This window comes from Gopherus evgoodei, chromosome 2, assembly GCF_007399415.2.
Source record: "Gopherus evgoodei ecotype Sinaloan lineage chromosome 2, rGopEvg1_v1.p, whole genome shotgun sequence".
Lineage (NCBI taxonomy): Eukaryota > Metazoa > Chordata > Testudines > Testudinidae > Gopherus > Gopherus evgoodei.
Genome location: NC_044323.1, coordinates 42,338,639 through 42,356,443, shown reverse-complemented (window position 1 = coordinate 42,356,443; position 17,805 = coordinate 42,338,639). Strand labels below are relative to the sequence as shown.

The following is a 17,805-nucleotide window of genomic DNA, read 5'->3' as shown; positions in this document are numbered from 1 at the left end:
TCAACCTCCAAGATGCATACTTCCATATTACAGTACATCCTGCACACAGATGGTTCCCGAAGTTCACAGTAGGACCCAATCACTACCAATACAGAAGAAGCAGTTACTCGTTTTGTTCAGTAATGATGGTTCTTCAAGATGTGTGTCCCTGTGGGTGCTCTACTACCTCACCCTCCTCCCCTCTACTTCGGAGTTCACACAGCTGAGCTCTGTGGTAGAGAAGGAACGGAGGGGATGGTCGGGGGAGCACATGCTACAGGAGGTGCCAAAGACTGCATGAGATGACTCCTGTGTGTGCCCTTCCCCTGGCCAAGTACTGCTGCGAGAAATTTCTGATCTCTGGTGCAGGGTCGCACCCTTATCTAGAGTGGAGCACCCACAGAGGGACACATCACAAAGAACCATCATTATTGCACAAGGTGAGTAACTTCTTCTTGCCATCCATAGAAACCTTCAGGAGAGGATTTCAGAGTATCTCTATGAAAATTTCATCAAAATTTCTTAGGAGGATACAAGGGACATCCTTATGTGTATTTAAAAAAAATATGATGTGCATGCCCTCCCCAATCTAACCCAACAGGGGGATGAAAAGCAGATGCAAGCTCTACCTCTGTTTCTTATACCCCTACCTTTTCTCATAGTAATAAAATAATGAAAAGTCGATACCTGTGTCTTGAGGCTGAGCTGGGCACCATCTTTTCATTTTGTGACATTGCACTCCATATGCTTTGTGGAAATATGCTTATGAATATGATATAACCAGAATATGCTTTACGCTAAATACCCCTTGTATGGTGCCATATATCACTGATGGAAACATATTAAGTGGAGGCCATTAAGGGTGCTTCAGAAACAATCAGTTGTAAATGGTCCTAGTTACTTGAAAGCCTTCCTGTGTACATGTGGGCCAGCCCATGGGGAATGGAGACTAGGATCTTACAGTGACATGTGACCATGTTACCTGATGATGAAATCCATCTTAAATCTGGTACTTTTTCATTTAGAGGAGAGTAGGGGACAAGCAGAGATAAAAGATTCCAGCCTTGTGCCAAAGCTATAAAAGTGGGTAGAGCAGGACAAAAAGGGCTGCCAGTCATGAGAGAACCCCTGCTTACCACCTGAGATGTATGCTGGAACTAACAAGTAATGTATCAAGGGATTGGTGCCAGATTAGGAAGGCGTCTAGTCTGTGAAAGAAGCGTATTGGAACATCTTTGAGGGTGAGATATTACCTGTAATCAGTTTCTTAATGTATTAGGCTTAGATTTGCGTGTTTTGTTTTATTTTGCTTGCTGACTTGCTTTGTTCTGTTTGTTACTTGGAACCACGTAATCCTATTTTTTATACTTAATAAAATCAATTTTGTTTATTAATAAAGCCAGAGTAAGTGATTAAAACCTGGGGGAGCAAACAGCTGTGCATATCTCTCTATCTGTGATGTAGAGGGTGGACAATTTATGGATTTACCCTGTATGGATTTATCCAATGTATGGATTTATGCAGATTAAAACAGATTTATTTGCGGTTCAGGCTCCCAGAAAGGCTGAAAGTACCTACTGTCTACCCCAGGCAAAAGCGTGTCTAGTGTGTGGAACTGGTATGGCTGGTTGGGCACTTGCGCACAACAAGGGAGAGCTGCTAGGTGTGCTCATGAATTTGGCAATCAGGAAAAGGCATTTAAAAATAAGGGGGTGTTTTAAAGGATGGTAGTGGCTTCTGGTTTCCGTGGCAGTGCAATTCATAATTGTGACCAGAGCAGTCACTGTTGGGCATTGCAGGCCAACTGCTGGAGAACTGTTAAGGTTGACGTAGGTCACACAGGCCTGGTGTACACTACGCGTTTAAACCGATTTTAGCAGCGTTAAACCGCTTTAACACTGCATCCGTCCACACCACGAGGCCCTTTATATTGATATAAAGGGCTCTTTAAACCAGTTTCTGTACTCCTCCCCGATGAGAGGAGTAGCGTTGAAATCAGTATTACCATATTGGATTAGGGTTAGTGTGGCTGCAAATAGACGGTATTGGCCTCCGGGCGGTATCCCACAGTGCACCATTGTGACCGCTCTGGACAGCAATCTGAACTCGGATGCAGTGGCCAGGTAGACAGCAAAAGCCCCTTGAACTTTTGAATTTCATTTCCTGTTTGCCCAGCGTGGAGCTCTGATCAGCACAGGTTGTGATGCAGTCCCAAATCCAAAAAGAGCTCCAGCATGGACCATACGGGAGATACTGGATCTAACCACTGTATGGGGAGACAAATCTGTTCTATCAGAGCTCGGTTACAGAAGACAAAATGCCAAAGCATTTTAAAAAAATCTCCAGGCTATGATACAGAATCCACAGCACAGTGCTGCGTGACAAGTGTAACGGAAAGCCAAAGATTCAAATGGATGCTTATGGAGGGAGGGAGGGGGTACCGAGGACTCCAGCTATCCCACAGTCCCCAGTAGTCTCCGAAAAGTATTTGCATTCTTGGCTGAGCTCCCAATGCCTGTAGGGTCAAACACATTGTCTGGGGTGGTTCAGGGTATAGCTCGTTAATTTACCCCTCTCCCCCCTGTGAAAGAAAAGGGAAAAAAATTGTTTCTTGACTTTTTTCAATGTCACCCTATGTCTACTGCATGCTGCTGGTAGACGCGATGCTGCGGCAGTGAACAGCAGTATCCTCTCCTCTCCCCTCCCCAGTGGCAGACGGTACAATATGACTGCTATCCATCATCATCATCAACCCGTGAGTGCTCCTGGCTGACCCCAGGTGAGGCCGGGGGCGCCTGGGCAAAAATAGGAATGACTTCTGGTCATTCCCAGTAGATGGTACAAAATGGCTGGTAACCATCTTCATCATAGCAACTGGGGGCTGAGATCCATCAGCCCCCTCCCTTTCATGTGTAAAGAAAAGATTCTGTACTGCCTGGACTATCATAGCAGCAGGATGCTGGGCTCCTCTCCCTCACACCCTTTAATGTCCTGCCTGGACTATCATAGCAGCTGGAGGCTGCCTCCTCCTCATTTTATCTCACTAAAAGGTCAGTGTTTCTTGTTCCTGCATTCTTTATTATTTCATCACAAATGAGGGGACACTGCAATGGTAGCCCAGGAGGGTTTGGGGAGGAGGGAAGCAACGGGTGGGGTTGTTGCAGGGGCACCCCCTAGAATGGCATTTAGCTCATCATTTCTGCGGGATCTGACACGGAGCGGCTGTGCACTCTGGTTCTCTTCTACACTGGTTCTCTAGTACATTTGCACCATATTCTAGGCAGGACTGACTCTATTTTTAGATACCATAAAGGAGGGATTGACTCGGGGAGTCATTCCCATTTTTGTCTTTGCGCCCCCGGCCGACCTCAGCTAGGGACACCCATGACAGCAGCAGATGGTACAGAATGACTGATAACCGTCATCTCATTGCCAATTTACAATGGCATGGCAGACGGTACAGAACAACTGATAACCATCTCTGCTATCTTGCAAAGGCAAATGAATGCTGCTGTGTAGCGCTGCAGTACCGCGTCTGTTAGCAACATCCAGTAGACGTACGGTGACAGTAAAAAAAAAAAAAAAAAGAAAAAGCTGAACGGGCTCCATGGTTGCCGTGCTATGGCGTCTGCCAGGGCAATCCAGGGGAAAAGGGCGCGAAATGATTGTCTGCCGTTGCTTTCACGGAGGAAGGAATGAGTGACGACATTTACCCAGAATCACCCGCGACACTGTTTTTGCACCATCATACATTGGGATCTCAACCCAGAATTTCAATGGGCGGGGGAGTCTGCGAGAACTATGGGATAGCTACGGGATAGCTACCCACAGTGCAATGCTCCAGAAATTGATGCTAGCCTCGGACCATGGACGCACACCACCGAATTAATGTGCTTAGTGTGGCCGCGTGCACTCGACTTTATACAATCTGTTTTCTAAAACTGGTTTATGTAAAATCGGAATAATCCCGTAGTGTAGACATACCCACTGTATCTACACTCTCACAGCGTTGATCTCAGTAGGTCTACCGTTGCTCAAGGCAGTTCTGGGACGTGATTTTACTGAGTCACTATAACAGGGTGCTTACGTTGGCCAGAGACAAAGTTTAGTGTAGATACATGCATTAACAGCTTGACTGAAGACATCTTACATCAACCTAAGTTTGTAGTGTAGACCAGGTATTAGCATGAAGCAAGCCACAGTCGAATGTATAGTTCACTAGTTTGTCACGCACTTACTGGCTATGGGGACTCTGCTACCATGCACTAAAAGTTTTGTAGTGTGCGTTATGGAACTTTTAGTATGTGGTAGCATGGTCCACAAAGCCAGCTGGTATGCGGCAAACTAGTGCAATTTGTCACACTCTGAGGGTATGTCTACAGTCTAGTGGCACAGCTATGGTGCTGCAACTTTGCTGCTGTAGTGTTAGGATGCTTTCTACATCGATGGCAGGGGTTTTTCTGACTGTACAGATAATCCACTTCTCTAAGAAATGGTGTCTCAGTTGGCAGAAGAATTCCTCCATTGGCATAACTGCTATGTCTACACTGGGGTTGGGTGGACCTAACTACATTGCACAGAGCACAAAAATTTTCACAGCCTTGTGCAATGCAGTTAGGTCAACATAAGTTTTATGTGTAGACCATGCCATGCCTATGGTCTCTATGAAAGCATAGCCTCTGATCTTGTGGCTGAAAGGAACCAAAAATATAGGGTGGTAGAAATGTTGGATTATTTTTAGTGTTTGGAAAATTGCTCTATTAACAGAATTGACTGTTTTTAAGTCCTGCTAATGAACCTTAATCTTTTTCCATTTTCAGTGGGTTCATTAACTGTAGTAAGTCCACTGGAGTTGATCAGAACTAAAATGCAGTCCCGCCAATTATCTTACAAACAACTGCGTATATGCATCAATAATACATTGGCCAAAGATGGTTGGCTTTCACTCTGGAGGGGCTGGGGTCCCACTGCTCTGAGAGATGTACCTTTCTCAGGTAAGCGTTTATCTTACATCAAAGTTTGTGTATGGAGAATACTTACTTGTCAATTCCTTTTCATTTTTTCCTTTATACACTGCTACCTCGATATAACGTCACCCGATATAACACAAATTTGGATATAACATGGTAAAGCAGTGCTCCAGGAGGGCGGGGCTGCGCACTCAGGTGGAGCAAAGCAAGTTCAATATAACACGGTTTCACCTATAATGCGGTAAGATTTTTTGGCTCCCGAGGACAGCATTATATCGAGGTAGAGGTGTACTTTGATAACATTATAGCATGTGGCTCTAAGTAAGGTTGAGAGTGCTTTACTATTCTAAAAGCAGCAAAGAATCCTGTGGCATCTTATAGACTAACAGACGTTTTGGAGCATGAGCTTTCGTGGGTGAATACCCACTTCGTCAGATGCAACCCACGAAAGCTCATGCTCCAAAACGTCTGTTAGTCTATAAGGTGCCACAGGATTCTTTGCTGCTTTTACAGATCCAAACTAACACGGCTACCCCTCTGATACTTACTATTCTAAGTGCTTTAGAATCCATGTACTGAATTGGACTGTCTTGAAATTTGCTGTACCTCATGGGGATGTGGAGTAAGATTAAAGGTTCAAATTTGGGGTAACTTGAGCAAGGAGTTCCCCAGATATAGTCCTCCTAAAAAAAAGTTTACAATATCACCTGCTTTTTCTAATTTTTTTTTTTGCACACAGCTGGGGTTCAAATTGTACTTCTGATCCTCCCCAAACTGATTTCACTCACTCAAGATTTATTTTAGCAAATGTATGACACCCACTGACCTTTTGGGGAAGCAATGTTTCAAAAGCCACTGGGGTTAAGTTTGTAATTCCAGCTCAGCTTTAGGTAAATCGATCTACCAATGAGAGTGAAACGTGCATGTGCCGCAAGACTGGATCTCTGTTGCAAGATAGAGGCTTTGCAGACAGTCTAATGCCAGTAACTTAGTGGGCTCAATATGATATGCTGTGGCCATTGAACCTTACCAGCACACAATGTACTGTGAGTTTGAGTCCTGTCCTTGGCAACTTTCAAAGCATGTGTGTTGTGCATGTTACTTTCTGTCTACATTCTGCCTTTTTGGAGCCTTATTCGGAAGTTTTGTTCAGAGATCAGTATTTCTGATTTTAGAGCCAATATTTTCTATGATTCCTTCAGTGAATAAGGGATTGTCATGAGAGGGACTTTTGCTATCTGGAGCTCAGGAGCACTGATAGAAAAGAACAAAAAGGAGGAAGGGGAAAGTTAGGCACTCTTCTCTCCAGTGACATTCCTGGGGAGGAAGGGAAGTGGAGCCCTCTGTGCCCTCCCACATTCTTCCCCTACAAATATCCCCCTTCTTCCAACAATTCTTCCTCATGAGGCTCCAGAGATCTCCTTCCCTCCACTGCTTCCTGATCCCATGGAAGGAACCTACAACTTCCCTCCTTCCCCATGCTGCCTCCAAGAGTAGGGAAAGGGCTCAAGGCTCACCCTTCTTCTGATGCTGCTGCTCGTATGGGAACGGGGGGGGGGGGCAAACCAAGAAGTGTGAGAAGGAAAGGAGCTGTTCAGTGGGGGAATGTAAGGGGCACTTCAGCTCTACCCCTCAGACTTTGACAGCCATGCCCCCCTTTTGTCCCTCCTGCAGAAAATGCTCCCAGACTCCAAGGCAACCCTGATCTAAACTACGAGTTTAGGTTGAATTTAGCAGTGTTAGATCCACATGATGAAGCCGTTATTTTCGACTTAAAGGCTGTTAAAATCGATTTTGGTACTCTTCCCCCAACGAGGGGGTTAGCGCTGAAATTGACCTTGCCAGGTTGAATATGGGGTAGTGTGGTTGCAATTCGATGATATTGGCCTTCAGGAGCTATCCCAGTGTATTTACTCCCTTGTGGCTGCTCTGGACAGTGCTCTCAACTCTGATGCACTGGCCAGGTAGACAGGAAAAGGCTTACAAACTTTTGAATCTCATTTCCTGTTTTGCCAGCATGGCGATCTGCAGGTGAGTGCAGATCTCATCAGCAGAGGTGACCATGATGAAGTCCCAGAATTGCAAAAGAGCTCCAGCATGGACCAAACAGGAGGTATGGGATCTGATCGCTGTATAGGGAGACGAATCTGTGCTATCAGAAATCCTTTCCAAAAGACAAAATGCCTAAACATTTGAAAAAAATTCAAAGGGCATGAAGGACAGAGGCTATAACAGGGACCCGCAGCAGTGCTATATGAAACTTAAAGAGCTGAGGCAAGCCTCCCAAAGAACCAGAGAGGCAAACGGCCACTCTGGGTCACAGCCTCAGACATGCCGCTTCTATGATGAGCTGCATGCCATTCCAGGGGGTGCCCCTACAACTACCCCATCCCCTGCTTTGACTCTGTCAATGGAATAGCACGCAACAGGGATGCGGGTTTTGGGGATGAGGAAGATAGCTCACAGCAAGGAAGTGGAGAAACCGTTTTGCCCAACAACCAGGACTTGTTTCTCACCCTGAACCTGGAGTCAGTACCCCGCAACCCACCTAAGGCTGCCTCCCAGACCCGCCAGGCAGAGAAGGGACCTCTGGTGAGTATACCTTTGTAAATATTATACATGGTTTGGTTTAAAAGCAAGTGTGTTTAATCATTAATTTGCCCTGGCATTCGTGGCCAAGACAGCTACTGGAAAAGTCTGTTAACGCATCTGGGGATGGAGCGGAAATCCTCCAGAGACATCTCCATAAAGCTCTCCTGGATGTACTCCCAAAACCTTTGCAAAAGGTTTCAGGAAGGGCAGCCTTATTCCGTCCTCCATGGTAGGACACTACCAAGCCAGGCCAGTAGCACGTAGTCTGGAATCATTGCATAACAAAACGTGGCAGCATATGGTCCCGGTGTTTGCTGGCATTCAAACAGCATCCATTCTTTATCTCTGTTATCCTCAGGAGAGTGATATCATTCCTGGTCACCTGGTTGAATTAGGGTAATTTTATTAAGGGGACATTCAGAGGTGCCCGTTCCTGCTGGGCTGTTTGCCTGTGGTTGAACAGAAATCTTCCCTGCTGTTAGCCACGCGGTGGGGGGATGGGTGAAGTGATCATCCCAGAGAATTGGCGGGGGGGGGTTAGTTGGCTTTGTGCTGCACGTTAACCTGAAAACCACAGCCCCTCCTCCTTTTAAATGGCCAACCCAATGGCTGCTTGGTATGGGAAATGAGGGCGCTGCTGTTTGAAACCATTCCCATGTGTTATGAAAATTAAAGAAACCAAAAGACTGTGTCTTACCATGGTTGCCGGCAAGCCAAATTCTGTTGCTTGGTCCTGCGTGAAAGATCTCTCACACCAAACTGGCATATCCTCAATAAGAGGCAAAATGCGACCTTGTACCAAAAGCACATGTGCTATGTAATGTTAACAGCAAGGTTTACTGTGAAAGAGTCTACCCATTGTTCTCTAAAATGTGTCTTTTCAACTACCACTCTCCCTTTTTTTTCCTCCACCAGCTGCAAATGTTTCAATGCTCACACTATCTTCTCCTTCCCCAAGGCTAGCAAAGATTAGAAGGTGAAAAAAACGCACTCGCGATGAAATGGTCTCTGAGCTCATGCAGCCCTCCCACACTGAGAGAGCCTAGCAGAATGCGTGGACGCAGATAATGTCAGAGTCCAAGAAAGCACAATATGAATGCAAGGACAAGTGGCAGGCTGAAGACGATAGATGGCATCAGCTTGGTGACAGAAGGCAAGAGGCAATGCTGAGGCTACCTTAGGAACAAACTGATATGTTCTGGCGTATGGTTGAGGTTCAGGAAAGGCAGCTTGAGTGCAGACCGCCGCTACAGCCCCTGTGTAACCAGCCACCCTCCTCCCCAAGTTCCATAGCCTCTTCATCCAGATGCCCAAGAACGCCGTGGGGGGGCCTCTGAGCACCCAACCACTACATCCCAGAGGACTGCCCAAGCAACAAAAGTCTGGCGTTCAGTAAGTTTTGAAGTGCAGTGTGGCCTTGTCCTTCCCTCCTCCTCCACCCCTCCTGGGCTATCTTGGCAGTTATCTATTTATTTGTGTGACGAATTAATAAATAGTGCATGAATGTGAAGCAACAATGACTTTATTGCCTCTGCAAGTGGTGATCAAAGGGGGGATGGGAGTGTGGTTAGCTTAAATGCAGGGCCAACTTTAGCAAGTGCAGAGGCGGGCAGGGCTTGTACTCACCAGGCAGCGCTCCCAGTCTTTGGCAGCACTTCGGATTGCCAGCCGGGAGAGCGGGGCCGCAGGGCTTGCCGCACTCCGGGCGGGGCGGTGGGGCTTGCCGCCCTCCAGCCAGGACCACAGAGCCGTGGGGCTGCCGTCCTCCGGCGGGAGAGCGGGACTGCGGGGCTTGCCGCGCTCTGGCTGGCGCTCCAGCCAGGAGAGCGGGGCCACGGGGCTTGCCATGCTCCGGCCGGCTCTCTGGCCAGGGGAGCGGGGCTGCCTAAAAAAAATTTAAAAGGTACCTAAGGCATGGGGCCCGATTCTGGGGAATCGGGTAAATCGGCCTAAAGCCCGCCCTGCTTACAGGGAAATAGAGTGAACCATGGGATGAGGGGGCGGTTTGTCAAGGAGTAACAAACAGAACTTTCACACTGTAGCCTGGCCAGTCATGAAACTGATTTTCAAAGCTTCTCTGATGCGCACCGCACCCTCCTGTACTCTGCTAACCTCCCTGGTGTCTGGCTGCGCATAATCAGTGGCCAGGCGATTTGCCTCAACCTCCTACCCTGCCATAAACGTCTCCGCCTTACTCTCACAGATATTGTGGAGCGCACAGCCAGCGATAATAACAATGGGGACATTGGTTTTGCTGAGTTCTATCCAAGTCAGTAAACTGGGCCAGCATGCTTTTAAATGTCCAAATACACATTCTACCACCATTCTGCACTTGCTGAGCCTATAGTTGAACAGCTCCTGACTACTGTCCAGGCTGTCTGTGTACGGCTTCACGAGCCATGGCATTAAGGGGTAGGCTGGGTCCCCAAGGGTAACTATAGGCATTTCAACATCCCCAACAGTTATTTTCTGGTCTGGGAAGAAAGTACCTTGCTGCAGGTTTTGAAACAGACCAGAGTTCCTGAAGATGCGAGCATCATGTATCTTTCCTGGCCATCCCACATTAATGTTGGTGAAACGTCCCTTGTGATCCACCAGTGCTTGCAGCAGCATTGAAAAGTACCCCTTTCGGTTTATGCACTCGTTGGCTTGGTGCTCCGGTGCCAAGATAGGGATAGGGGTTCTGTCTATCGCCCCACCACAGTTAGGGAATCCCATTGCAGCAAAGCCATCCGCTGTGACCTGCACATTTCCCAGAGTCACTACCCTTGATATCAGCAGCTCTTTGATTGCGTTGGCTGCTTGGATCACAGCAGCCCCCACAGTAGATTTTCCCACTCCAAATTGATGCCTGACTGACTGGTAGCTCTCTGGCTTTGCAAGCTTCCACAGGGCTATCACCACTCGCTTGTGAACTGCAAGGGCTTCTCTCATCTTGGTATTCTTCAGGGAGGAGGAAAGCAAGTCACAGAGTTCCATGAAAGTGCCCTTACGCATGCGAAAGTTTCACAGCCACTGGGTATCGTTCCAGACATGCAACACTATGCAGTCTTACCAGTCTGTGCTTGTTTCCCGGGCCCAGAAACATATTTTCCATGGCATGAACCTGTCCCATTAACACCAGGATGTCCACATTGCCGGGCCCATACTTTGAGAGAAGTCTGTGTCCATGTCCTCATCACTCTCGTCACTGCGCTGCTGTCGCCTATTTGCCTATTTTTGCTTTTGCAGGTTCTGGTTCTGCATATGCTGCAGGATAATGCGCATGGTGTTTACAGTGCTCATAACTGCGGGCTCCATACTTGTCATGCTATGGCGTCTGTGCTGAAAAAAGGCATGAAATGATTGTCTGCTGTTGCTCTGATGAAGGGAGGGGCGACTGATGACATGAATTCCAGAGTTGTCACACAAAATGGCCCCCTCAAGGATTCAACTCACAACCTTGGGTTTAGCAGGCTAATGCTCAAACTGCTAAGCTATCCCTTCCCCCACTATTCACGGAGGGAGGGAAGGGGGAGTAAATGAATACAAATGAATGCAAAACAAATTTGGTCTCTTTATTATTTTGATCCACTCCATCTCTCTTATACATCTTAGGCTGGCAGCAGATGGTGCAATATGACTGCTAGCCATTGTCATCTCCTGGCTGCTCGCCAGAAGACAGTGCAGTACGATTGCTAGCCATCGTTGTCTCTTGGCTGCTTGCCAGAAGATGGTGCAGTACAACTGCTGGCCATCGTCATCTCCAATTTATGTCCAGGCGCCCCCAACCAACCACATCAAGGCCAGCCAGGAGCACACATATCTGCCCAGGCACCCCTCGACTGACCTCACCGAGGTCGGCTAAAAGAGAACCCAGGAGATGACGACGATGGCTACCAGTTGTAATGCACCATCTGCTGCCAAAAGGCAATGAGCTGCTGCTGTGTAGCAATGCAGTACCACGTCTGGCAGCACCCAGAAGACATACGGTGACGGTGAGCTGAGCGGGCTCCATGCTTGCCGTGGTATGTTGTCTGCACGGGTAATCCAGGAAAATAGGTGCGAAACAATTTATTGCCATTGCTTTCAAAGGGAGAGGATGGGCTGATTACATTTACCCAGAACCACCAGTGACAGTGTTTTTGCCTCATCAGGCATTGGGAGCTCAACCCAGAATTCCAATGGGTGGTAGAGACTGTGGGAACTGTGGGATAGCTGTCCCCAATGCAGTGCTCTGGAAGTTGACACTAGCCTTGGTACTGTGGATGCACTGTGCCGAGTTAATGGTCTTATTAGTCTTAAGTGAGGACACACACTATCGACTGTGTAAAATAGATTTCTAAAAAATCAACTTCTATAAATTCGACCTAATTTCATAGTGTAGACATACCCTCAGTCTCTATATCTTCTTTCCAGCTACTTAACTTTCAGAGTCCTGGCTATATCTTATCATTAGGAAGAAAGGCTGGGAGAAAGGACTAGATTGTGCTGATCATGCAAAGTGGGAGATGGAGAGATGGTTTAGGACTGATGTGCCTTTTGTGACAGGGGAAATTACTGCCAAGGAGTCAGAGGCACAGAGGGGGAGAGCTTGACTGAATTACATGAGAAAATGGAGATTTATTTATTTTTAAACGGAAATTAACTCTCCCCAAACTTCATTTATGCAGATTAAGGTTGTTCAGTGCTGCCTTGTGCCCTTCCAGAATATGGGGAGTGACTAAATATAACCCTCTGAACACCAGGAAACACAAAGTAAGGTACATGCCACCTCTGCAATGCAACTTTAATTCTGCCCTCTTTGAGCAGTACCCTGGCACATGAATAACACACATACTGGCACTCAGATTTAGCTCTAGTTAACTCTTCTCAAGTTAGCCTAGCTTGAGTAAGAGTGGCTACATAGTGAAATAACACTCAAGCTGAACTGAATGATTGGACTAACAATGCAGAGTTGCACTGTTCCCACTGCATTACCTGCCTGAGCATCAGCAACACTTGAACTTTAACCCGTATCCCCTGACAAGCCAGCTAGCTTGAGTTTAAAGTGCCACCTAACCTGAGCTAGAGACTTGTGAGCAGACAGGAGTCAGGATAGGGGCAACACTGAAATTATATCACAAGCCCACACTGCAGTGAAAACACCCCCATACGCTGCAGAATGCCTTAGGAACTGAGCACTGTTGGACAAAATTTCACACTTTCTCTTGGTAAAGGCAAAACATGAGTCAGGCATAACAAACAGCTGTCTACAGCTGGCCTACGTGCAAACACTGAGACTACTCCACACAAATCACCCCAGACTTGGAACATAACAAAATAACGGCCATACTGGGTCAGACCAAAGGTCCATCTAGCCCAGTATTCTGTCTTCTGACAATGGCCAAAGCCAGGTGCCCCAGAGGGAATGGACAGAATAGGTAATCATCAAGTGATCCATCCCGTAGCCCAGTCCCACCTTCTGGCAAACCGAGTCTAGGGACACCATCCTTGTCCATCCAGGCTAATAGCCATTGATGGACCTATCCTCCATTAACTTATCTAGTTCTTTTTTGAGTCCTGTTATAGTCTCGGCCTTCACAACATCCTCTGGCAAGGAGTTTCACAGGTTGACTGCATTGTGTGAAAAAATACTTCCTTTTATTTGTTATAAGCCTACTTCCTATTAATTTCATTTGGTGACCCGTAGTTCTTGTGTTATGAGAAGGAGTAAATAACACTTTCTTATTTACTTTCTCCACACGAGTCATGATTTTATAAACCTCTATCATATCCCCCATTAGTTGTCTCTTTTCCTAGCTGAAAAGTCCCAGTCTTATTAATCTTTCCTCATATGGCAGCTGTTCTATATCCCTAATAATCTTTGTTGCCCTTTTCTGAACCTTTTCCAATTCCAATACATCTCTTTTTGAGATGGAGGGACCACATCTACACTCATTATTCAAGATGTGGGCAAATCATGGATTTATAATATATAATATAGGTAATATATTTTCTGTCTTATTATCTATCTGTTTCTTAATGATTCCCACCATTCTGTTCACTTTTTTGAATGCCGCTGCACATTGAGTGGATGTTTTCAGAGAACTATTCACAATGACTCCAAGATCTCTTTCTTGAGTGGTAACAGCTAATTTAGACCCCATCATTTTATATGTTTAGTTGGGGTTATGTTTTCCAATGTGCATTACTTTGCATTGATCAACACTGAATTTCATCTGCCATTTTGTTGCGTAGTCACTTAGTTTTGAGAGATCCTTTTGTAGCTCTTCACAGTCTACCTGGGACTTAATTATCTTGAGTAGTTTTGTATGATCTGTAAATTTTGCCACTTCACCGTTTACCCATTTTTCCAGATCATTTATGAATATCTTGAATAAGACTGGGCCCAATACAGACCTCTGGAGGACACCACTATTTACCTCTCTCCATTCTGAAAATTGACCATTTATTCCTATCCTTTGTTACCAATCCATAAGAGGACATTCCCTGTTGTCCCATGACAGCTTACCTTACTTAAGAGCCTTTGGTGAGGGACCTTGTCAAAGGCTTTTTGAAAATCTAAGTACACTGTATCCACTGCATTGCCCTTGTCCACATGCTTGTTGGCCCCCTCTGAGAATTCTAGTAGATTGGTGAGGCATGATTTCCCTTTACAAAAACCATGTTGACTCTTCCCCAACAAATTACGTTCATCTATATTTCTGACAATTTTGTTCTTTACTATAGTTTCAATCAGTTTGCCCAGTACTGAAGTCAGGCTTACTGGCCTGTAATTGCTGGGATCACCTCTGGAGCCCCTTTTGAAAATTGATGTCACATTAGCTATCCTCCAGTCATTTGGTACAGAAGCTGATTTAAATGATAGGTTACAGACTTCAGTTAGTAGTTCTGCAATTTCATATATGAGTTCCTTCAGAACTCTTGGGTGAATACCATCTGGTCCTGGTGACTTATTACTATTTAGTTTATCAATTTGTTCCAAAATCTCCTCTAGGGGCACCTCAATCTGGGGCAGTTCTTCAGATTTGTCACCTAAAAAGAATGGTTCAGATCTGGGAATCTCCCTCACATCCTCATCTGTGAAGACGGATGCAAAGAATTCATTTAGTTTCTGTGCAATTACTTTATTGTCCATCTTGATTGTCCAGTGGCCTCATTGGTTGTTTAGCAGGCTTCCTGCTGCTGATGTACTTAATATTTTTTTTGCTATTACTTTTTGAGTCTTTGGCTAGCTGGTCTTAATTCTTTTTTGGTCTTCCTAATTATATCTTTACACTTCATTTGCCAGAGTTTATGGTCCTTTCTATTTTCCTCACTTCCAGTTTTTAAAGGATGCCTTTTTGCCTCTCACTGCTTCTTTTACTTTGTTATTTAGCCATGGTGGTGCTTTTTTGGTTCTTTCACTACGTTTTTTAAATTTGGGGTATACATAAAAGTTAGCCTCTATTATGTTGTCTTTAAAAAGTTTCCATACAGCTTGCAGGGATTTCACCTTTTACACTGTACCTTTTAATTTCTTGCATAGTGTCAAGTATCATGGGGTAGCCGTGTTCATCTGTAACTACAAAAACAACGAAGAGTCCAGCGGCACCTTAAAGACTAACAGATTTATTTTGGCATAGGTGTTAGTGAGTAAAAAACCTCACTTCTTCAGATGCATTGAGAGAAAATTACAGATGCAGGCATTATATAATGACACATGAAGAGAAGGGAGTTACCTCACAAGTGGAGAATCAGTGTTGACCGGGCCAGTTTGATCAGGGTGGATGTAGTCACCTCCTGCTTTTAAGTTCTGTTTGACTGACTTCCCCAGTGTAGTTCCCCTTTCTGAAATTAAATGCTACAGTGTTGGGCTGCTTTGGTATTTACCTTGCCACAGGGATGTTAAATTTAATTATATTAAGGTCACTATTACCAAGCGGTCCAGGTATATTCCTGTCTTGGACCAGATCCTGTGCTCCACTTAGGACTAAATCAAGAATTGCCTCTCCTCTTGTGGGTTCCAGGACTAGATGCTCCAAAAAGCAGTCATTTAAGGTATTAAGAAACTTTATCTCTGCATCCTGTCCTGAGGTGACATATACCCAGTCAATATTGGGATAGTTGAAATTCCCCATTATTATTGAGTTTTTTATTTTAATAGCCTCTCTAATCTGAACATTTCACAGTGACTATCACCATCCTGGTCAGGTGGTTGATAATATATCCCTACTGCTATATTCTTATTATTAGATTCTATGGTACAGTTTGGATCATTTAAGATTTTTGATTCTACACTTTCTTTCACATATAGTGCCACTCCCCCAGCAGCATGACCTGTTCTGTTCTTCCGATATATTTTGTATCCTGGTATTACTGTGTCCCATTGATTATCCTCATTCCAGCAAGTTTCTGTGCTGCCTATTATATCAATATCCTCTAGTTCACCCATCTTATTATTTAGACTTCTAGCATTGGCATATAAGCACTTCAAAAATTTGTCACTTTTCAGTTGTCTGCCATTACATGATATAATTGAATGGGACTTTTTTTCATTTCACTGTTTCTCATCAGATCCTACCTGTATTTTATCATTATCCATCCTCTCCTCCTTACTGGAACATAGAGAATCTCCATTAATAGATCCTCCTCTAGCGAATGTCTCTGTCAGAACCACATGTTCGTACGCACTTGTCGGCTTTCCTCCAGCCCTTAGTTTAAAAACTGCTCTACGACTTTTTTAATTGTAAGTGCCATCAATATGGTTCCATTTTGGTTCCCCTTCACTCTTGCCCGAAGGATTTTCTCTGAGACATTGCCTTCACTGACCCCTCACTAGCCCCTGAAGACCACTGTCATATGTGCCACCAGACAGATGACAATCTCCATGACAAGAAGATGCCCTTGTGTTCCTCTACTGCCACAGTCTACAGAATTTAGTGCTGAAATTAGGCATCTTTCAGGGTACACATGCACCTCTCATCATTCACAGCAACAATTCTGCCAGCCTGCTTCAGTTTATCCCACCTCCATTCAGTACAGCTGCATCTAACTCTGTGAATAGTAGTTGGAATTGGAGACAAAGAAATGCTGCAGTTAAAATGTGTGGAACACAACACAAAATAATTGCACAGTATTGTAGTTGTTTCTCAGGTCTCTATTATGGAAGCTACATATACTGAGGCATTCCCAGTGGCTATTTTGCCAGCTTCAGGGGGGAAGAGTTAAGGTCATGTTGAAGAGGTAGCATGTAGCTTAACTTTGTATTTTCAGTTTTTCAGAGGGTTAAGTTAAGCTTAACACTCTCTGCATTATGAAACAGCACAATGCAGCACTGGGCAACCTTTGCTCTGTGTTAATAAAGTTTTTGTTTATAAAATGTGAATGGGAAGTAACACTGAAAATATACATAGAAATGTAATTAACTTTTTCAGTTAATTCATGAAGCCAGTAAATCACCTAATGCACGCATAGAAGAATTTTAATTTTATTTTTCAGAATGAATCTGTCTTAGAACTGTATGTAGCACATCCTTTTAACTATAGACATGGAAGTTTGAAATAGTTTTTTGGAAATTCCCTACAGGAAATCCTGCCATCAACACAGACATTAGGTGTATATGTGATTTTTGAGCTGCTAGTGCTAATTTGCTTGTTCTACTTCAGTGGTTCTCAAAGTTTTGTACTAATGATCCCTTTCACACAGCAAGCCTATGAGTGCAACCCCCTACTCAGGGCTGGCTCAAGGCACCAGCGTTCCAAGCATGTGCTTGGGGTGGCACTTCTCAAGGGGCAGCATTCCAGTGCTTTGGAAGTGGCTCTTTTCAAGAGTAATTAGGTTTTACATACTGTTAAAATAAAACCTATTTCCCCATGTTAATTTTTGCCCCCTACTGTTACTCACACCTTCTTGTCAACTGTTGGAAATGGGCCATCCTGATTATCACTACAAAAGTTTTTTTCTCCTGCTGATAATAGTCCACCTTTATCTGATTACTTTCGTTATAGTTAGTATGGCAACACCCATTTTTTCATGCCCTCTATCTATATATTTCGTTCTACTGTATTTTCCACTGCATGCATCTGATGAAGTGGGTTTTAGTCCACAAAATATGCTCAAATAAATTTGTTAGTCTCTAAGGTGCCACAAGTACTCCTCATTCTTTTTGCCAATACAAACTAACACGGCTACCACTCTGAAACCTGTTTTCCTCAAATAGTTTTAGAACTATCCTGCTGAAATCTTGGGCTGCCTTTCCAAAGTGTTTGAAAGATTGTCTCATTATCAGTGTAGCAAAGTT

The 17,805-nt window shown here is 44.8% G+C and overlaps 1 protein-coding gene across 2 annotated transcripts in view; it reads left to right on the top strand.

Moving 5' to 3' along the window:
* Nucleotides 1-17,805, top strand: part of SLC25A40 (solute carrier family 25 member 40) — an 89,104-nt gene that overhangs the window by 28,189 nt on the left and 43,110 nt on the right. For both annotated transcript variants that reach the window (XM_030550482.1, XM_030550483.1), the window contains exon 7: nucleotides 4,800-4,973. In XM_030550482.1, the coding sequence (XP_030406342.1) occupies nucleotides 4,800-4,973 (174 nt within the window). The remainder of the gene's footprint in view (nucleotides 1-4,799; nucleotides 4,974-17,805) is intronic.